Consider the following 23513-nt stretch of genomic DNA (forward strand, 5'->3'; position numbering starts at 1 on the left):
CAACTTAGCGAACAGTATTTTTTCTATTTTTATTTTTTTTGCATATGGTAACCCCGAAACTTTGCAAACCTGTTTTTAGCCTGGCAACATTAACTCTTATAGTTCGTTCAATTTATCTGTGTTGATGATTTTTAACTGTATTAGTATAAAATAATATTCAGTTTCTGAACTACGTAAAATTCTTCATATTGTATTATTATTATCTGTCTATTTATATTATGTAATCTATAAAATTTCTGAATAATGTTCTCTTTTTAAATTTTTGCTCTAGTATTGACTTGGCGAAGCAAAAAGCAAATTTAAATATTTTTATTATAATATACATATATATTGGTTTTGTAATTAAATGAATCTCAAAAAAAATATCAGTTTTCTTATAATATCTTATATCTATAGTAATTTATAAAAACATAGTTTATATTTTTTAAAGGGTTTGTATTCGTTCCGGGGTAAATCATATTTGGTTCGAATGTTATGCCAAAGTTTTTTTTTTATTATTCTTCCATATTTTGTATTCGTCGTTAGTTTTAAGAACATTGTTAGATGTAAGAGTAGTTTTTTAATGTATTTTTTGTGTTTTAAGCGCACAATAGTTTTTATATATTTTAAGTAAAGAAATTAGTTAATTTGTATTTTTTTTTGTCTCATCTGTGTTTTTATTCCTAAAAGAATCTTATTTGTTTTTTGTTCAAATTTTCTTTTCAATTTGGTAATAAATTGTTGTATGTAAGTATTGGTTATAAGTTAAAATATGATGTCGTATTAAAATGCAAATATTTTAATGTTAATGCCATTGAAGGGTGAGAAAATTTGTTTTTTAAAGTACCTAATACAGTTTTCAGTTTAAACTCTTATTTTCGATTTTGCCATTATACAATTTATGTTTTTTTTCTCAAATTTAAATTCAAATTCTTATATTTATGTATTCAGAGAATTCTCTATAAAGCTGTTACATTCATTTATGTTAATACAATAATTCTTCTCAATCATGTAAGCTAGAAAAGTAAATGTGTATGTTATTATTTTGTGATAAACATTATTATTATAAGTTGTAATTTTGAATAAATAATTTTGAAAATATTGTGTTTTATTTTTATTTCCATAAAGTTATTAAATATGATACACTAGATCCACCAATATAAGTGAATGTTCATCTTACGAACACAACACAAATATAAAAATGCTTTGTAAATTCAACTTTAAACCATAGGAATAAGGTTGAATTTAAATGTATCCTATCCTATCCTACTAATATTATAAATACGAGAGAACTTGGATTAACACATAGGATAGGTTTTATCCCAGAAATCCCACGGGATTGGAAACTATGCGGGTCTTTCTTTGAAAACGCGGGCGAAGCCGCGGACGGAAAGCTAGTTACTATGTATGTTATTGTGTTTTGAAGGTGTTGGAGAACTTAGCCAAAACCATATTTCAGCAAAGAATGAAAATATTGGTGGTCTGATAGCATGCCCCGTAAGTTCTAATAATAGTTCCTGATAGTTTATAAGATTTACCCATGTGAGCGTAAAATAACAACAGCTATAAACGTATATGCTCCGAAAACTTTTACAGGACATAACTAGGTATATTATGGTCACCTATCTTAATCTTGAATTTTAATATTCCGAATATCATAATCCCGAAAACGTTTGGACATTTTTTCATAAGTTGTTTGCCATTGTAATCCGAAACTCCGAATTTCATTTGCCCATTTCTTCATTTGTACGTCGTTTTACAATCCAGATAAATGAGTTCCAGACACACGAAATCTAAATGCACAAAATCCAGATGATCGTAATCCATATGCACGAAAGCCAGATTTTTAAAACACATTTTTTTTAAATACAGATCGGTTCTATATTTCAAAAAATTGTGTTGTTTCTCAAACTCAAACCTAACCTACTGAATCGGATTTGACGCAAAAACCTTTCTGTAATGGGCAAGTAAAACAATAGCGAATCGGGTCTGGCACTCGCCTGTCCACGGAAATAAAGACATATTAAATTTCCATGCATTGTCTTTTAAAAGTTCTACCAACTGTTAGGTTAATTAGGTTTTGTAATTAACTTCTTTCTTGTTCACACATGTATGAAGATTAGATGTCGTTTTGTTGAAGTGATGATCTCAGTTATACATCCTTCCTCTATGAGTGATGAATACAATGCTATTTTACTACAGCATACAAACCACGGCTTGCTAGCACCGTCAATAAAATTAGCAGTAATTTTCATGCATGCATCATTTTAATATAGCGTCATCTATTGGAATTTATAAATTTCGAAGTGTATCAAATGCGCATCATGAGATGTTTTACTGCGGTTTAGCGTAACTTATATTACTTATCTAGCTTCCTAACTAAAAGTGAAGGTAAGGTAGAGGTAAGGGTCAGATGCATTATGCATGCATCTGATTCACTGATCGATTTTCTTTAGGGACAAGTAGGTGATCAGCCTTCTGTGTCCTACCAGATCGAGACATGGTTTTTTCTTCTTCTCCGGGAATCGAACCCAGGTGCTACGCTCACGCTTTACCAATGTAATGAGACGTCAGACTATTAAGCCACTTAACTAGCTGCACACAAATTTCATACCATACAATATATCTTTTGCGAAGGGAAGAATGACAAACTCACTTTCACATTGATAATAGTAGAGTACTCGTATATTATTTAATTGACTTGTTTATAGAAATAGTTTTCATAGGACTATAAGATGAACAGTTTTAAATTTTTATTCTATAGTAGTCCAGCGCCATCTATCCTACTTAATGCGAAAGTTTGTGAGAATGGATGTATGTGCATGTATGTATGTTTGTTACTCTTTCACGCAAATACTACTTAACCGATTACAATGAAATTTAGCACACATATAGAGGGTAACTTGGATTAACACATAGGATAGGTTTTATCCCGGAAATCCCACGAGAACGGGAACTATGCGCGTTTTTCTTTGAAAACGCGAATAGTCAATAAGATTTACGCATAGGTTCTATTAAATCTAGAAATAAATAAAACAAGTATATTATTAAGTCTTTTATTAAGTTTTATATTCAATATAAAATGTATAAACATTATGAAAGTTATAAAATTCCTTCTGATATTCATTCCAACATCCATTTTAATACAAAATATAACAACTAATATATTTAAATTTGTTTTTAATAAAGCCTCATAATAAATTCGGTACAAAAATAAAAGAATTCATGGCACAAAGAATTGTACATAATTGGTACAGAAAAAAAACTAACGGCCTTACTAACAAAAAGTTAAACAATGGATAAATTTCAACCATTTTCTACCATAGCTGTGTCCTGCTCTTGCTCACATGAAACGTCAATCATAAAAACAAGACAGGTTATTGCAATAACTAATCCATTGCATAGCGAATGGGTAACATTTTATTAGCAAGACCGTTAATATACAATAAATAATTAATATTATAATGACATTAAAATTAATATTTGAATGGTAAACAAATATTTTTTTTTAAATAACGAAAATTTGGCACTTTTTGGCGGGATTTGAACCCGCGTTTCAAGAACCAAAATCTTTAATTCTCTTTTCTTTAAAAATCTTCTATTTTTACATCATGAAAATAAAATAAAATGATATTATTATTAAAAAAAATACTTTATATTTCAACAAAAATATTTAAAGCCTCAAATATGGTAACAACGGTTAACAATATGGAAAAATTCCATATCAGATAATAATATTTTGATTCGTATCTCTTGAACTGCTGAACCGATTTTAATGAAAAAAATGATCAAAATGTGATGATTCTATGACATTTGTGAACCAACCAACACACAGCCACATATTCTATATATTTATCTGAAAGCTCTTAGAATAATAATAATTATTATATTTTACAATAATATAAGTTTTTTCTCGTAGTTAATACAAACAAAATAAAATGGCGTACATCTTAATTTATACAAAGTTTTATAAAAACTGCCAAAATACTTACAAAAATTATTGCTTTTTCACAAATACAAAAGTTTTAATACTTTCTCTTTAACCTAGAAAATTCAACAATACGTATATTTTAAAAAATCCATCAAAAAATTGAGGTACGCTATCACATTGGGGAACCGCATCAATATCGATACAGCACTATCTATCAGTCTTATCAGCTGGCAACACGGTTTCTCTATATATAGAGTTATTGTGTTGAATTGGCAACATTTTCTCTCCTTCCTCTTGCGTCACATCCTGTCTCTTAACAACTGAAATAATAAAATAAAAAATATATAATGTCGCCAACATACACATAATTATTTGATAGAAAACTTTTTTTTTCTTATCACATATGGGTATAAAAAAACCTTTTTCTCAGATCAAAAAAATATAAACGAAAAAAAAAAATGTTTCTAAAGTGTTCGGTTTACAAAATCTGTGATAATTAAGGCCGATTTTTCAATCGGTTAAAATTTATCCGTCCAATAAAGTATTACACGAACATTTTAAAATGTCACCTGTAAACTGTCATACACAGACAAATCTAATATATATTATAAAGGCGAAAGGTTGTAAGGATGTATGGGTGTATGGATGTTTGTTACTCTTTCACGTAAAACTACTGAACCGATTACAATGAAATTTAGCACACATATAGAGGGTAACTTGGATTAACACATAGTTTTTATCCCGGAAATCCCACGGGAACGGGAATTATGCGGGTTTTCCTAGTATTATATATTTTTGAAATGGTAGTTTAATTTAATACGTTATTCGATGAATAAGTTTTGACCAAGGAATGAAAAATCTGCCCTTATAGTAATTTTAACAGTTAATAAACTGAAAAAAATACATTTAATTACTATTTAGAATTTAAGATTATAAAAGAACTAGCTTTCCGGCCGCGGCTTCGCCCGCCTTGTCTAAAACCTAATCTAAACTAATATTATAAAGTTGAAGTTAATTTGTTTGTTTGCTTATCTCAGGAACTACCGGTCCAATTTGGAAAATTATTTTGTTGTTAGATAGCCCATTTATCGAGGAAGACTATAGGCTATATATCATCACGCTAAGACCAACAGGAGCGGAGCAACGCGAGTAAAATCGCGGGGCAAATTTTTCAAATCGGACCAGTAGTTCCTGAGATTAGCGCGTTCAAACAAACAAACAAACTCTTCAGCTTTTTAATATTATTAGTATAGATTATTGATTCATCATGGAGTAGTCGTTATATAGACGTTACAAAACGTTGTCTCCTTATTGTATTATCATAACTCAAACTACACACACAACAAAACACACATTAATTAATAAAAAAAAACTCACCCCGTTTCCTAGTAACGAACTTGAACAGAACCGCGTGTAATACTGATGCTATCAAAGCAACCCCCGCGAGTATACGGAACGAGCCCCTCTCCCCCGCACTCGCGTATAGCTGACCCCCCACTAGAGACCCCAGTGCAAAACCTATAGAAAAAAAACTAATTTAGTCGAATATATTTAAAACTAAAAAAAACTACATACTAGAGAGAAATCAACAAGTGATAACTGCGTTAAAAACAACCGACTTCAAACTTGCACTTGCAAAAATGCCCATAAAATAAAAACTACTGGGCCCATCCGAATAAAATTTTTATGGGACCAATTCGACACCATCCCGCATCGAACAAAAAAAGAATCAAGTAAATCGGTTCAGAAACCTAGGAGAAATCGGTGTACATACATAAAAAAAAAAAAACATACCGGCCGAATTGATAACCTCCTTTTTTTGAAGTCGGTTAAAAAAAATCACTAATTCTAACCTAATTTTACAGAAAAAAAAGCACACACAAAATAAGGCTAACTTAAAAGTAATACTTTTACAAGATAACCTAACCAAATATTTTTGGTTTTATGGCATTCAAATCACTACATAGTATAATGCCGGCACTTCACATAGGCCAACGCGTTCGCAAGCGCGTTGGCACATGCACTTGTCCAATGTGTAGAACGGGCGTTCGCGCGCTCGTGGTAGGTATTTGAACGTTGGCCAGCGCGCTCGCGAGCTTGCCGCGCGGTGTCGGAAACATCAAAGGACACTTGTCGCAAGCTTGGCGCACCATCCACACATTGGCCGCGCGATCAGTTTGACTGTAGCAGCTATCAGGAGTGCACGTTTTTTTCGTGCGGCGAATTAACACCTAACTTGACAAAATGGCGAACAATATGAGTAACGAGGAAACATTTAAATTTATTGAGCTCTATCAGAGTGAAAACTGCCTGTAGAACCCAAAAAATAAGTACCATAAAAATAAAAATGTTGTACCTATGTATTAAAAGTGCAAAATAAATAAGGTTCTTGGACATGCCGTTTTTCTCACAATGTTTTACTTCACAAAGAGCATCCTACTTTAATATTATTTATTTATTCAATTTATTTCAGATAATTGCAATATCCATATAATTGTTAGTATCTTGGTACCTTAAAAACTACGTTAGTATTAAAATTACACAATTAATTATTAACAATACTATTTTAAATCAAAATGTGCTTGAGACATGGATTTTAATCCAATGTCTCAAGACATTGCATTATAAATGTGAAAGTGTGTTTATTTCTTTGTTTGTTACATCCATTTTGAATACGTCCGCACATTGGCTCGAACCAAACCATACTGAACGACCTTCCAATGTGTGGATTACTCACAAGCGCGTTTGCAAGCGCACCGCCAGCGCGCTGGCGAATGCGCTGGCCTATGTGTAGAGGCGACATAAAACAAAGTCGCTTTCTCTGTCCCTATGTCCCTTTGTATGCTTAAACCTTTAAACTACGCAACGGATTTTGATGCGGTTTTTTTAATGGATAGAGTGATTCAAGACGAAGGTTTTAATATATAATTTATTAAGTCTTAGACAAAGCGGGCGAAGCCGCGGGCGAAAAGCTAGTGCTTTATAAATATAAATTTACAAAGCATTTGCATACACAGACATAGGGACAGAGGAAGCGACTTTGTTTTATATTATGTAGTGATAGATGAAATTCGATCACGAGACGGGACTCGAACCCGCGTCCTTTCACGCCAATCCGGGGCGGACACTCGCTCTTTTTTATTCATTAAAAAATCTGTAAAAGAACTAATTCTCACCAACTCCATCATCCATTCCCGCCACGATCCCTTGTACGGTGGCCGAATAACCTTCGGGTGCTACATGAGCCGCGTACCCTACTATTGTAGAGTAACATAGCGCGTATGTCGGCCCTTGCATTATACCCTGGAATTAGATCATAATAATAATCCCTACTGGATGCGAAGCGTATGCTGGACCCTCAGGGAGCGCGTGATCGTAGTTTAAAGTCCAGGGACGCCTCTCCACCCTTAGCTGCTCACAATATGTGGCCCTCTTGTTGCTAAGTTACAGCGACTTTTTAGAGGGCCCATCTGTGAGAGGGCGAGTCACCGTCTGCCAATATATTTTTACAAACTTTGTTGTAGAAAGGCAGACGCCATAGTTCCTATAGTCCCAGTAACCTGTCCACATAGCACCCCTTTCCATAGTCCAGTTATTTTTTTCCACTTTCTGTAATAGTCCTACATCGGCCGCGGACTGCCCAGGGCTGTATCTCTATATAGTGCAGTCATGGGCAGGCTGCGGCTGGTGTCCCATAACACATTAAAACTCTCAAAAGGGCCTCTGCGTGTTGGATCCGTGTCCCCACGTAAGCCTTCCAAAAGACCGGGTACCGACCTTCTGGTGGTACCCGAGTATTATGGAGATGAGAAACATAATCCCTACTAATATTATAAATGCGAAAGTAACTCTGTCTGTCTGTCTGTTACTCAATCACGCCTAAACTACTGTACCAATTTTCATGAAATTTGATATGGAGATATTTTGATACCCGAGAAAGGACATAGGATACTTTTTATCCCGGGAAAATGACGCAATCCCTTAAATCCCACGGGAACGGGAACTATGCGGGTTTTTCTTTGACTGCGCGGACGAAGCCGCGGGCGGAAACCTAGTAAATAATAAATTCTTTATTTAAGAATAACAAAGACCCATTTTAAACACAATACACAAAAATCACTAATACACATATAAGATTAACCCCACAATCATAAAATATAAAATTGACATGTCACAAATAATATATACTCTATTATTTACTCTACTACTCTAATTCTGTCAATTAATTATTTATTGCGTATTCACATATTTATTTTTTACTAGATTTCCGCCCGCGGCTTCGCCCGCGTTTGCAAAGGAAAACCCGCATAGTTCCCGTTCCCGTGGGATTTCCGGGATAAAACCTATCCTATGTGTTAATCCAAGTTACCCTCTATATGTGTGCTAAATTTCATTGTAATCGGTTCAGTAGTTTTTACGTGAAAGAGTAACAAACATCCATACATCCATACAAACTTTCGCATTTATAATATTAGTAGGATTTAATTTTTCTGTGATTTTATGTATGTTTCATTGATTATTATTTTTATTAAAAATTCATTTCATTGATTATTATAGACTGACCGGTTGGCTTGGTTGGTAGTGGTCCTGCCTTCCAAGCCAGAGGTCGTGGGTTCGATTCCCACCCGGGGCAACATTTGTGTAATGAACATAGATGTTCGCCCCGTGTCTGGGTGTTAATTATCTATATAAGTATTTATATAGATAATTAATCTGATCCCATACTAAACTTTTCGCTTGTGTTATGGAAACCAGATGGCTGATAAACATACATATATCATTTTTAATGAATACTTATATAGATAATTAACACCCAGACACAGAGCAAACATCTATGTTCATCACACAAATATTTGCCCCGGGTGGGAATCGAACCCACAACCTCTGGCTTGGAAGGCAGGGTCACTACCAACTAAGCCAACCGGACGGTCAAAAAAAAAAACATATGTATTACATAAAGCGCGAGTAAAACCGCGTTATCTAGCTACATACTCACTTCAATAAACACCAAATGCCACGGATGCTGTATGAAAGAGATGAATATCATCCTGATGCCGTAGCAGAAAAGTGAAAACGTCATCGTAGCACCGTAACCCCAACGGTCTATTATTTTTCCTGAAATTTTTAATTATAATAATAAATAAATATTATTAAACTAGCTTACCGCCAGCGGCTTCGCCCGCTTTGTCTAAAACCTAATAAATTATATACTAAAACCTTCCTCTTGAATCACTCTATCTATTAAAAACCGCATCAAAATCAGTTGCGTAGTTTTAAAGATTTAAGCATACAAAGGGACATAGGGACAGAGAAAGCGACTTTGTTTTATACTATGTAGTGATAATTTATAACTATAAGGACTGATTATCGCTTGCTGATAATGTCCTAAAAAGTGACTTTAGGGATAAATATTTTCAATACATAGTATAAAACAAAGTCGCTTTCTCTGTCCCTATGTATTTTTTAACCGACTTCAAAAAAAAGGAGGAGGTTATCAATTCGGCCGGTATGTTTTTTTTTTATGTATGTACACCGATTACTCCGAGGTTTCTGAACCGATTTACGTGATTCTTTTTTTGTTCGATGCGGGATGGTGTCGAATTGGTCCCATAAAAATTTTATTCGGATAGGCCCAGTAGTTTTTATTTTATGAGCATTTTTGTCTGTAGGTATTTGTGAATTTTGCAAGTGCAAGTTAAAGTCGGTTGTTTTTAACGCAGTTATTACTTGTTGTAATTTTACTGATCAATATGTATAAACCAGCTGTACCCCGCGGTTTTGTTCCGCTCCTGTTGGTGTTAGCGTGATGATATATAGCCTATAGCCTTCCTCGATAAATGGGCTATTGAACACCGAAAGAATGTTTCAAATCGGACCAGTAGTTCCACGTTTAAATAAAGTAATAAGTATACATAAAAATCATTCATAATTTAGAAAGAAAGAAAGAAAGAAAGAAAGATCATTTATTTGACTCCACAACACACACACATTAGCACACAATACAATTATAATATGACAATACAATTCAAACACACGATTAGAACACAATACAATTAGAATATGACAGTAAAATTAAAATATATATATATAACTAAATTAAAAGATGTAAAATTAAGAAGTGGAGCCAAAATGGTAGCCACTCAGCATAAATTGCAACGCAGCTGTTGCAACACTGATTTTCAGTGGCCCCTCTTTGAAGCGATTGGAGCGGCAGTGCGTTCAAAAATATAATATTATGATATAATGTAAACTAATTAGAGCAAAAAGCGAAAATATGTACTTAAGATAATTTAACATAACATATAACATGACATATAAATAGATAAATGTTTAAAATTAAATCATAATAATAAATACATAATATAGACAGATAGATAATATACCTACATAATATAAAATATTTGTAAACCTAGTAAACCTATCACACAACTAAGGTTGGAATTTAAACTCATGTAATAAATATTTTTTGTATTTTTGTTTGAAAGAGTTTAATGAGTTGGAGTTTAATATGGGTGGTGGAAGATTTTTCCAACACTTAGTTGCGGAGTATTTAAAACTTCCCCTGAAAGCAGCCGTGACATTTTAGTTACTTCTGTAGCTTATTATAGTGTCATCTATATTAATACTACTAGCTTACCGCGCGGCTTCGCCCGCTTTCTCTAAAACGATTTGAGATTTAAACTATCCTATCTCTCAAGTTGGATCGAACTGCACATGGTGTGCGAATTTTTTTATAATCGGTTAAGTGGTTTAGGAGTCCAATGAGGACAAACATAGTGACACGGGATTTATATATATAAGCAGAAGCAGAAGCATAAAGCAGAAGAATTTGTTTGTTTGCTTTTTCTTATTATCTATTCTTTTTTTTTATTTCTTACCGGAAAAGAAGAAAAACAATAATTCTCCTATGAAACTCTGCGCGGCTACAACAGCGCCCTCTATCAGTTTTATTTGCGCCATGGATCCCGTCTGTTCGGCTAGGTCTTCCAGAAACCTGAAATATACAAATAAATATTATAAAAAACCGGTCAAGTTCGAGTCGGACTCGCGCACGTGTACTATGGGGGGGTCCCTTATATTTTATTTATTTTTTAATTTTTAATATTTGTTGTTATAGCGTCAACGGAAATACAACATTTGTGAAATAAAAAACCGGTCAAGTTCGAGTCGGACTCGCGCACGAAGGGTTCTGTACTATGGGGGGGTCCCTTATATTTTATTTATTTTTTAATTTTTAATATTTGTTGTTATAGCGGCAACGGAAATACAACATTTGTGAAAATTAAAGCTTTCACGGTTTATGACATACAGCCTGAAGATAGACAGACATATAGATAGTTTACACTTTGAGTACGGAACCCTAAAAACGTAAAAAAGGCATGTGTGCCGAGCACAGGTATCAGAAGTGAAATTTCTTTAGCACGATTCAAAGATACCAAAATCGTCGCCTTACCCCATGACGTGACGGTATTGTTAGCGACCTTAAAATTTTACTCTCAACGCGCATAAAGAAGTTTCTCTTCAAAACACCAATCCATACTATATATTAATATTATAAATGCGAAAGTAACTCTGTCTGTCTGTTACTCAATCACGCCTTAACTACTGAACCAATTTGCATGAAATTTGGTATAGAGATATTTTGATACCCGAGAAAGGACATAGGCTACTTTTTACCCCGGGACATAGGATAGGTTTTATCCCGGAAATCCCACGGGAACGGGAACTATGCGGGTTTTTCTTTGACTGCGCGGGCGAAGCCGCGGGTGGAAAGCTAGTATTACAATAAAAAAAAGTACTTACCAAAACATATAGTAAATGATGAAGCTATCGAAAGTCCCCGCTACAACCGCGAAAATGATGAAAACAACAACACGCGGTATTTTCAACACTTCCCGTAGCGCCTTGCCGGAGTCTTCGGGACTCGATAGTGAGGGTAGCTGTGAAAAAACATAAAAAAATACGTGAAAAAAACTTTTAATTTTTTTATCTACACTAATATTATAAAGCTGAAGAGTTTGTTTCATTGTTTGTTTGTTTGAACGCGCTAATCTCGGGAACTACTCGTCGGATTTGAAAAATTCTTTCGGTGTTAGATAGCTCATTTATCAAGGAAGGCTATACCCTATAGGCTATATATCATAACGCTGACCAACATGAGCGGAGCACTGCGGGTAAAACCGCGAAGCACAGTTAGTATAAAAATATAACAGTTAGTAATAAGTTACGCACGCATGAAAACATTGTAGATATGGGCAATGCTAATTTTTCGTTAAAAAAATCGGATAGGTAAGACTTATTTTTTATAAAAAAGAGAAAGTCCTTTAGCTTTTTTAGTCTCTCAGGATTTATAAAACGTGCAGATAACATAAAAAATTTATTCGACGGATTTTTTTAGACAGACAGATAGAAAAGGCAATAGTAAAAACAAATACATATTTTGTATTAGGAGTATCATGAATGTTCCATTAAAGTGAGTGAAACTAAAAACATTAGTTTTTTTAACTAATCCATACTAATATTATAAATGCGAAGGTAACTCTGTCTGTCTGTCTGTTACTCAATCACGACTAAACTACTGAACCAATTTTCATGAAATTTGGTATGGAGATATTTTGATACCCGAGAAAGGCCTTTTGAGACTACTTTTTATCCCGGGAAAATGACGCAATCCCGGAAATACCACGGGAACGGGAACTATGCGGGTTTTTCTTTGACTGCGCGGGCGAAGCCGCGGGCGGAAACCTAGTTTACTTAGACTCACCGTCAAAGCCCTACAGCTGGCCAGATCAACCACAGTAGCCACTAGGGCTATAATGAACGCTGGCGTGAAATCCTTATATGTCCCCGAGTACATATCTATGAGCCAGCCGCCGAGTAAAGCGGTAATACCGTAACCGGCGGTGCCCCACGCTCGCTGGGCCCCGTATTGGGAGCCCCGGTTGGGCCCTGGAATAAATAAATAAATAAAATAAAAAGTCTTTTATTTCTCACAAATAGTTAAGTAAATATTAAACCTTGAACTTAAAAAAAGAAACTTATAATCTATTACAATTTAACATTGTTAACATAGTCTATTATAAGAACCCCTCTCTCTCTCAATAAGTTTGCCAGGGTGAAGGCCTCCTCCAGAGACCTTCACCTGACCTGACCTGGGCCCTGGAATATCAAATTTAAAATTAGACAGTTTTTAGTCAAAAACCTAACCTTAACTACGGTATAGTCATTTATTTAGGCAAATACTGAGCCGAAGCTTAAGAGCTAACGCGATTATAGTGTATCTATTCTATCTAATGGTGCCCCACGCGCGCTGGGCCTCGTATTGGGAGCCCCGGTTTGGCACTGGTATATCAAATTTAAAATCTGTCAGTTTTTAGTCACAAACCTAACCTTAACTACGGTATAGTCATTTATTTAGTCAAATACTGATCTGAAGTTTCGAGCTAACGTGGTAATCGATATACACGTTATACTCGAGTATCTAATGCTGCTCCTCGCGCACTGAGCCCTGTATTGGGAGCCCCAGGTAAGGCCAGAGGGGTTAGACAAGTGGCTTTCGTTTAGCGTAACGTTTCAAAGAATAGATTATGAATGTATGAGATTGACATAAGCTGTAGATAAATGTATCGACAGCTTACGTCAATCTCATACATTCATAATCTATTCTATCAAACGTTACGCTAATAGAAAGCCACTTGTCTAGGGGGGCTGGAATTTTTAGTGTTATGGCCCATGTATAATTTTTTTGCAATTCAAATATAAGTTTTTAAGATATTTATTTTCATTAAATCCCTAAAATATACCTCTGAAGACTGAACATACATTTATATACACTAAACTGAACATACATACAGAGATGTTTACAAACAACTACAGAATATTTCACTAATAATAAGAATAACATTTTCAGAAAATCTTTAAATTAAACATAAATTTTCACTCACCCAACACATCAAAGCACACAGCATCACCGATGCAATTGGCAACATTAAACGCGACCGTCCCCACGCACATCAGAACGACGAATGCCCAAAACGTGGCCGTTACGTAAAAACTACCCTCATTTTCAACAACTTTTACATTTCCATTAGTGACATTAAAACTCTCAAATCCCCTATCTTCCCTTTTAGTTCTATTAAAGTTCTCTTCATAACACAACAAATTACAATTCTTAACTGGCAGACATGTTATGTCTCCCTCTCGCAAGCTATTCATTTGCATGTGTAAGAGCGAGCAAGACGTATTAGCCACGTTTCCGTCCACATACATAGTGCTAATGTACGATGAGTTTGACAGGTACACATTGAATTTATCATCTGTGGAGCAATTCCAATGACAGTTGAATTTGTTCAACTGCTCTTTATCGTCGTAGGGCTTTAGAAAAATCGTATCGTTGAGGCTGTATACGGACTCTAAAACTCTGTCGTTCGTTTCTTCTGGCATCGGCAGGAACCAGAGACAACAGTACGATCCCGACATGACCAGTATGAGTAGCATGAAGACTAGTTTTCTGTGGCTCTGAAAATGAAAAGGAATCATTTAAAAGCCTTATTGAATACAAAATATACAGCGTTTGTCTCCCTTTAACTTGGCAATGCCTAGTACTTTATGGGTTTTAAAAAAAATCTATAATAAGGTTCCATTACTGAGACTTCGCTGTCTGTTTGTCTGTCCATCCATCCGTATGTCACCAGGCTGTATCTCATGAACCGTGAAAGTTAGACATTTCAAAAATTCAGTGAATATGTTTTTACTTTGCTGCTATAACAACAAACATAAAATAACAGTAAAATAAACACGGGCTCCCATACAACAAATTCGAAACGACCACTTGTTTAATAATATTGATGATCCTACACTCATAATCCAAAGCACTAAGGTCCAAACGGTCTACCCACCCGAACCCTGGCTACTCACCGGCCAGAAGTCCACGACGTATCCGAACAGGGGCTTAGCGGCTGCCCACAGCAGGGGCAGGACCGCCGTCACCATGCCCATGACTCCGGGCGACACGCCTAGCTGCCGCCCGAATACATTCATCTGAGGCAAAAGTGGTCCCAACGCTGTGGACAAAAAATTCCTTATGCTTGACCACAGTGGCTGTAGGGCTGTATAGGGTATGTGCGCGGCGAGGGCAGGTGAGAGTACCGATCGTTCCGTTTCTTTCTAACTTCTAACGTGCTCTTTCTTACCCGATCCCCGCCTCACCGCACATACCTAGGGCGCGATACAGCGGTTGCGGTCAAGCTATATGGGTGCAGTTATTCAATCGAAAATCAGGCCGTCCAGTTCGTTCATGATCATTTGTATGTTTGTGTATCAATGTATATATTCCAGAATCAATTCGAGCCAAGAAAATTGCTAGTTCATATAATCTATACTTATATTATAAAGCTGAAGAGTTTGTTTGTTTGTTTGAACGCGCTAATCTCAGGAACTACTGGTGCGATTTGAAAAATTATTTCAGTGTTAGATAGCCCATTTATCAAGGAAGGCTATAGGCTATATATCATCACGCTAAGTTCAACAGGAGCGGAGCAATGCGAGTGATACCGCGGGGAACAGCTAGTTTCAAAGATTTCTACGCTTCAAAACAAACATTGTTAATTATAACGAGCGAATTCGCTTCAATAAAACAGAGTTATAAATTAATTACAATCATAATATAATTGTAGATATGAGAATCATGCGATCTACACGTGATAGATAAGGTTGGATGTTTATACAGATAGCCGCGATGGATGGAAGAATTTTGATACAACTCTCGCGGATAGATAGCTCACGTTATAAATGTTTTTGTAGGTATTGAAACGGAAATATAACAATAAAATCATCCCCTTATTTGATAGCCCATTTATCGATGAATGTTATAGGCAATATAATATCTTCACGCTAAGACCAACAAGAGCGGAGCACTAAAAGCACGGAGCACCGCGGGTAAAACCGCGGGGCACAGCTAGTATATTAGATAGATATTCGATATCATTCAGATTTATCGTCTTTTTTGTAAAAAAATCACTGAGTTTTAATAAAAGTGGTCTACCTGTTCCATAGTTAAAAAGTTTTGGAATGCCATAATGAGCCATAATCTATTATGTGTATCACAAAAAAAAGGCTCATAAAAATGGTCCAGCCATTTCGGAGATGCCGTGAAAAAAATACGGGATACCATATCTTTTTTTATTATTAGACTATGGGTTATTTAAACCATTGGCTGATAATGATCCTATCTTTAATGTATATTTTCATACATTATTTGTATTTTTAACCGGGAGATAAGCTAAACAGAGCATATCTAGAGGCTCGGAAAGATTCTTTTCACTTTAGGTAATAATATATACAGTATGCTCTATACAGGTTGTCCCACTACTGAGCGCGAATGGACTTGTAGTTTTGCATACACGGATCACGTAAAAAATACTTAAACAACAAAATTACATCAAAAATTGTTTGCTAAATTTTTCCTGAAAATCCACGTTTTATTCTATAGCTTCGCGCAGCCGGCATATACCGCTTCGCTAATGTGAGCATTTTGTCTATGAAAACATAATCTTAAACAATAGGTCCCGTGCTGGTGGCAAAGCTGGGCGGGTTGCTTGTTATGTACGCATAGAGTTTTAAAAATTCATCTATTTGAAAAAAAAAACTGCGTCTGGAATTTTATAAGTATTTTTTACGTACTCAGCCGTCAGCGTATGTAAAACTATAACCTCCTTTGAGCTTAGTATATCAACAGAGGGACACCCTGTATATGATTAGATACCACCCAGTATGAAATTATACATGTCGTGGTCATATCGTAGATTTGATCATTTCATGATATGAGTGGCCATTTCACGAAATGGTCGCATATCGTGAAATGGCCAATTTAGTTTGGCCACATCATGATGTGGTTTGGGCAGATCAATGATAAGAAATCGTTTCACGATATGGCCAATTAACGAACGGTTTTTTCATGAAATGACCAAAATTATTTGATCATATCGTAAAATAGTTACATTAATCGTTGGTAGAGGCGCTGCAAGCTCTGTGTTTATGTGATAAGATGGCGGCCGCTGGCGAAAATTAAATTATTCGCAGTTAAAAACTTCATAATTCGTTTAATAACAATATTATGAAGAAAGTCATAGCAAAGAATTTACGACGAAGAGGTACGAGTACTATGGAAAATGTGGATATCTTATATGTATTTATGAAAAAATGCGACTTAAATAAAATAATTTAAGAAACTACTACTATATTATTATAATTGTTTGTTTTTTAAAAAGCGATCCGCTTTTGGCGTTGTTTATCAAAGTCTAACCTAACCTAACCTAACTGTTTTCTATTGCAAAAACGATTCGCTTCTGGCATTCGCCGGCCGCTGCCGCGGCACTAACTTAAATGACATTAAACAAGTTTTTAGAATATAGTTATTCTGAATTGTTTTAATATTTTATGGACTCTTTATATTTTATACGATCTGGCCAAATGTGGATGACCAAATCGTGAAACGTTGACGATTTAACGATCTGATCAAACTATGTTGGCCATTTCACGATATGCGACCATTTCGTGAAATGGCCACTCATATCATGAAATGATCAAATCTACGATATGACCACGACATACATACAGTGTCCTAATATGAACAGTTTACCCAAATGCGCAGTCGTTTCGAAAGCTATAGTTTTTTATTTGTAAAGAAATGCTATATTTTGTTGTATAATCTAGGATCGGATAGCCACATAGGCAACCGCTCGACAGTCTTTTTGGAACATCCTGTATATTATATTTCTACAAATATGTAGGTACACATATCATTATGTAGATATTCTATAATTTTAGCATACACGTTTCAAAGGTTATTTTTATCTATATTTTCCTTATTTCTCAATCGTGCATTCATAATGTGGCATAACATAATGTAGAAAGACAGTGTTAATAATATTTTTAAACAGTTTCATTTCATGTATGTATTAGCTTCAATGTGCAACATTACTTGTAGCAAAATGAATGTTTTATAATTTATCTCAAAACGGACTTTCCCAAAGAACAAATACACATACCTATTATCACTTTTATCTCAATAATTATGTTAGCATTTTAATAAAATGATAAACACGTAATAACACTATTATTGTTATCTTAATCTTACTACTATTGTTGGATTTCGTCTGTAATAATTGTAAACATGTAGTTATGTTTAAACTTTTAATTTGGTATTTTAATGATGGTGACAGTATATGTACAGTACGATTCACGAAAGATGACCACAAATGGCGGCCCTCTGCGCACGTAAATAAATAAATAAATCGTTTATTTGCAAGTAAACATGGTATACATAGGTGTTAAGAATAAGATACATTATTTCAGCATGTTTAGCCGTTATTCAACGGCATGCAAATTACTTAAATACATTTTTCATTAGATATACATTTTATATTATGTCTTCTTAATTTTATACACACTACGTACACTCATGAAGAAAAGACTTAAGACAAAATAATATTTTAATAACTAATGGTTAAATAATTTATTTTTTATTTATTACAATTAAATCCGACCGCGCCTCACCTCGCACCTCCAAAGGAACCTAAAATATACCTTCTGCGCCGTGGTCATCCTCGTGAATCTTACTGTACTCCTCTAGATGTATCAAGACCTGCTAAATAATCCCTACTAATATTATAAATGCGAAAGTAACTCTGTCTGTCAGTCAGTCTGTCTGTTTGTCTGTCTGTTACGCTTTCCCGCTTAAACCTCTCAACCGATTTTGATGAAATTTGGCACAGACAATTTTTAGACCCTGAGAATGAACAAAGGCCTTTTATTGCGAAATATGTACCACGGGCGAAGCCGGGGCGGACCGCAAAAATAATCGCCAAATGTTAAGCGTAAAACTGGAGAACGGCAGGATTCTGCCATTTTTTTAACGTTTTTGTTAATGTACAAGGAAGGTTCTTATAGAGATAAAACACGAAAAAGAAGGAATAGTTAACTAGGAAAGAACAACGTCTGCTGGGGCAGCCAGTAATATCCTGTCTGTCTGTTCGCTATAAACTCCAAAATACCTTCACAATTTTAAATTTTGTTTTCTACAATAGTGACTAGTATGGTTCTCGAGGAAGGATTCAGTAAATAATTTGTTCAGTTGTAGATAACGCGGCCGCGGGTGAAACAGCAAACGGAAAACTATTTTCCATGAATAGCCTGGGAGCCCACGAAAGATCGACCTTCACCTATCTAATAAACAGATGCACGCTATTTTATGTGATATTTTTGAAGTGAAACTTCTTTAGGCGAATATAATTTCAAGGTCACATCATGGCAATACCGTCACGTTATGGAGCAAGGCGACCATTTTGGTAGTTATCTTTGAATCTTGCCAAAGAAGATTCACTTCTGACACGTGTACTCGGCACACACGCTCTTTTTATCTATAAATACGCCTACAATAGATTATAATATATTTACATGCATTCAAACTATAACCGCATACATACAGAACTACACAATTATTTTATTAAATGTGACAACTCAGGAAGTCACTATTTGGCAGACCTTGGCCGTGAACTAGCGGTACATAGCCGCTTACTGTATTCTCGTGAGAAACGTGTGTTTCGTTTACACGTTGGAACGGCTGTAGCGATTGCGATGTATTTTAACGTGTGTAAGGATCAGTTTGTTAATAAACTTTGTCGTAAAATGAGTTCAAAAAGGCCAACGAAATGGTGAAAAGAGCGTGTGTGCCGAGCACACGCGTCAGTGAAACTTCTTTGGCAAAATTGTAAAATACCAAAATCTTCACCTTACTCCATGGCTTGACGGTAATGACCATGACACAAGTCAATAACTGCGTTAAAAACAACCGACTTCAAACTTGCACTTGCAACATTTACAAATACAGACAAAAATGCTCATAAAATAAAAACTACTGGGTCTATCCGAATAAAATTTTTATGGGACCAATTCGACACCATCCCGCATCGAACAAAAAAAGAATCACGTAAATCGGTTCAGAAACCTCGGAGTAATCGGTGTACATACATAAAAAAAAACATACCGGCCGAATTGATAACCTCCTCCTTTTTTTGAAGTCGGTTAAAAATGAAATTTAACTCTCAACGCACCCAAAGAATACCATCTTTTTTTAATTTAAGTATGTACATCATATACGTATTAAGTAGTAGATTTATTTTTTACTAGCGGTCCGCCCCGGCTTCGCCCGTGGTACACTTTTACGTTTTCTCTACATAAGAACCATCCTCGTACTTCAAGGAATATAATAAAAAAAGAATTATCGAAATCGGTTCAGCCGTTCTCGAGTTATGCGCTTACCAACACATTTTGGGATTCATTTTTATATTATAGATAAAGATAAAGATATAGAGAGAGAGATTATTTAACAAAGAAATAAAATTGTTAATAAGTTTAAACAAATGCAATGAAAAGAGAAAAAAAAAACAACAACATTTAACTTATCATACACAAAATATGATAATTTCAGCTCCAGTATTTTTACAGAACACAAAAATATAATTCATAGATATGAAACAATAATACCTGTATATCGATAATAAATAAATTTTATATAATTAATGATAATAGTAGCATGCGCTTTTGATAAGCAAAGGGCATTGACCCTGAATTTCTTTATCATTTACCTACATTATAATACTAGCTGCATGCCCCAGTTTTACCCGCATTGCTCTGCTGTTGGTCTTAGCGTGATGATATTTAGCCTATAGCCTTCCTTGATAAATGGACTATCTAACACCGAAAGAATTTTGCAAATCGGACCAAAAGTTCCTGAGATTAGCGCGTTCAAACAAACAAACACTTCAGCTTTATAATATTATAGGTATAAGTATAGATTAATCAAAAGTGTTTTATTGCAATTGCATTCCTATTTTTTTTAATCTAAATTCAAAACTACAGTAGAATCAACATGAACACACACTTTGTTTTTATTATAATTGGTTCAGCCATTTCAGAGGTGTTCAGTGACAAACAAAAGCACAGAAGAGATAAAACTATATCTAATTATGTAGTAGTTTAGATAAAAAGATAAATAAAACATTAGAACCTTGATAAGAACGTGACATTGACTCCATTCTATATAATTATGGATAAAAAGTAAGTCAAAATTTCCTTTCTAAGAGATATTGGTAGATTTAGCCATTGGATTAAAGGCTACTTATAAAGAGCTGCCGTACGCGGGCAGCTCGAGCAGTTAATGGCTGAGCGACGTACACAGACTGCTCGAGAGGTCGGTCGCTACAAACCGCGCAGTTGGCTGCTCAAACAGTCTGTGTAAACCAGTGAATGAATGTCTATAGTTCACCGCGCAGTCGCGGCTTTAAGCCGTCAGTCACAACTGCTTGAAGTACGTGTACGGCTGCTCTTATGGGGCAAATGGATAGCATTTTGATTTTTGTTTCTATACTTATATACTAATACTAATATGTATAATTATATTAGATAGCACATTTATCGAAGAAGGCTATAGGCTATATATCATCACGCTAAGACCAACAGGAGCGGAGCAATGCGGGTAAAACCACAGGGCACAGCTAGTCTTACATAAAAGTATTACAAGAGTATATATAAGGATAATAATGTATGAGAGTATAGTACTGAATAAAGTGCGAGTTACGACTGGGCTCAGTGGCGTGCCATGACTGAGGCCTATGTCCAGCAGTGGACAAATGTAGGCTGATAATAATGATGATGATGATGATGTTGAGTAAAAGCTCAGTTTATTAAGAAATTTATCAGGTTCGTTGCAAAAAATGGTGTACATAACAGCATGAAAATTTAGATACACAATTGAGACCAAGATAACTCTTATCTATTAATAATTAATATAAAATTACTTAAAATTTAAAATAATGTAATGCAAGTTGATAATAAATTTGCCTTTAGATACGAGCGCTTATTTTTGTTATAAAAATAGACGCTAAAAGTAGTGCAATAAAAGCTATAATTATTTTAAAACACTTGTTTAATATAAATTTTTTATTTTATCGCGAAGAAGTTTTGAAGAACGTTTTTTGCATTAATTTCCATTTTCATCCTTGTTAGACAATTTATTTTTATTCATATTAACATAGTTACATATACATATTAAAATTTAAATTTAATATAATGCGCGCCAAGTTCTAATTTACAATTTAAATACGTAATTACTTCAAGGGAAATACTATAAAAAACTGACTTACCCGCAAAGAAAAAGAAAAAATGTATCTTCACGGGGAGGAGACCCCTGTCCACTTTTAACTTCATGTTTAAAAAAATCAAAATATTTACAATTTTAAACAAAGCGAGCAATTCATTCCTTTTTTGTATTTACGCCATTAACACGCACTAATCACTAACGAACTACAGAGTGGCCGAACTACTTTCTAATCCAGCATCGTTTAACAAAAATGCCTGAGCTCCAAAATGAATTTAAATATTAATGTTTTTGTTTACACAGTCAACGACGTAGGTAGCCCAATCTCACAATCTGTACTGTGGGGGAATGACACATTGACAATCTGATTGACAATGACATTTAACAATTTTATCAGCTATTTGAAATATAAATGAATATGGTTGCCAGTTGTAAAAATATTCTAGACGAATAAAATTTTTTAAAGGAGTAAATAATATTAAACGAAATTATTAAAAATAGATCTAATTCAGTTAAGTATTGCTAATGCTTACTCTCAATTTTAAAATCTATTTAATACTTGTAAAAATTTGTCGTTGCAAATCGTTTGTCAAGTACTGGTTGGTCAAGACAATTTTTTTAAACAATTGAAAAGCGCTCCAAATTTGAAATACTACATTGGAAAATTCAGTCGGCCGACAAACTCTTTAGTACTTATGATTTTAATTTACTTCAATCTAAGGAGGTGAAAATGGAGGACGAAGAAGACTTCATAGGTTGCATTAGTTGCATGAGCACTAATGATTTATGCGACCTATTTGCTATTTACACAAACAATGACGAAACTTACGCGCAAATGCTAGAAACTTGTTTCAATTTTAAGGTTGTTCAACGAAATTTTAAATGCATTGTTTTATCAAGCCATTCATAATTTTCTCTTATTTTTTTCAGGTATCAAATGATTTTAAATATATTTGTGCTATTTGCGTGGATTCGTTAGAAAAGGCGTTATTTTTTAAAAACCAGACAACTGAAAACATAAGAATGCTGCAGAGTATTAAAAGTGAGTACCAACCTACTTCTACTCTAAAAATTAAATAAATTTGCTGGTACCTTTTATTAATTTGTTTTTCATATTATTAGTAAGATTATTAGAAAGTTAGAAACCAATTGATAAGCCACCAACTTTGCAATCATATTTCGAAGGTACTTTTTATTAGACATGACTCATTAAATATTTTTATAAGAATTATCAACTCCATAACATTGAGATAATATTACTTGGTATGGAGGAGACACCACGAACAAAATCTGTACGCCATTTTTTTGCTCTAACTAAGTTTTAAAAATTCTAGTTAGGTACTTACCGATGAAAGTAATTCCTTTGCACTTTGCCGTATTATTTGTATTATTTGTGCAATATCGTAACACACACGATGGCATATTTGATGCGTTTCACTTTAAAAC

At 34.6% G+C, this 23513-nt stretch overlaps 1 protein-coding gene across 1 annotated transcript; it reads right to left on the reverse strand.

Annotated features, from left to right (window-relative positions):
* Positions 1-3393: 3393 nt before the first annotated feature.
* LOC123702149 (major facilitator superfamily domain-containing protein 6) lies at positions 3394-22402 on the reverse strand. Its single transcript, XM_045649811.1, has 10 exons — positions 22114-22402; positions 14828-14973; positions 13855-14428; positions 12675-12859; positions 11714-11850; positions 10789-10904; positions 8907-9025; positions 7087-7213; positions 5288-5428; positions 3394-4230 (listed from the first exon to the last, which is right to left on the reverse strand). The coding sequence occupies exons 1-10, from the start codon at positions 22175-22177 to the stop codon at positions 4118-4120; spliced, it is 1722 nt and encodes a 573-aa protein (XP_045505767.1). The 5' UTR covers positions 22178-22402; the 3' UTR covers positions 3394-4117.
* Positions 22403-23513: the final 1111 nt, after the last annotated feature.

This window comes from Colias croceus, chromosome 23, assembly GCF_905220415.1.
Source record: "Colias croceus chromosome 23, ilColCroc2.1".
Taxonomy (NCBI): Eukaryota; Metazoa; Arthropoda; class Insecta; order Lepidoptera; family Pieridae; genus Colias; species Colias croceus.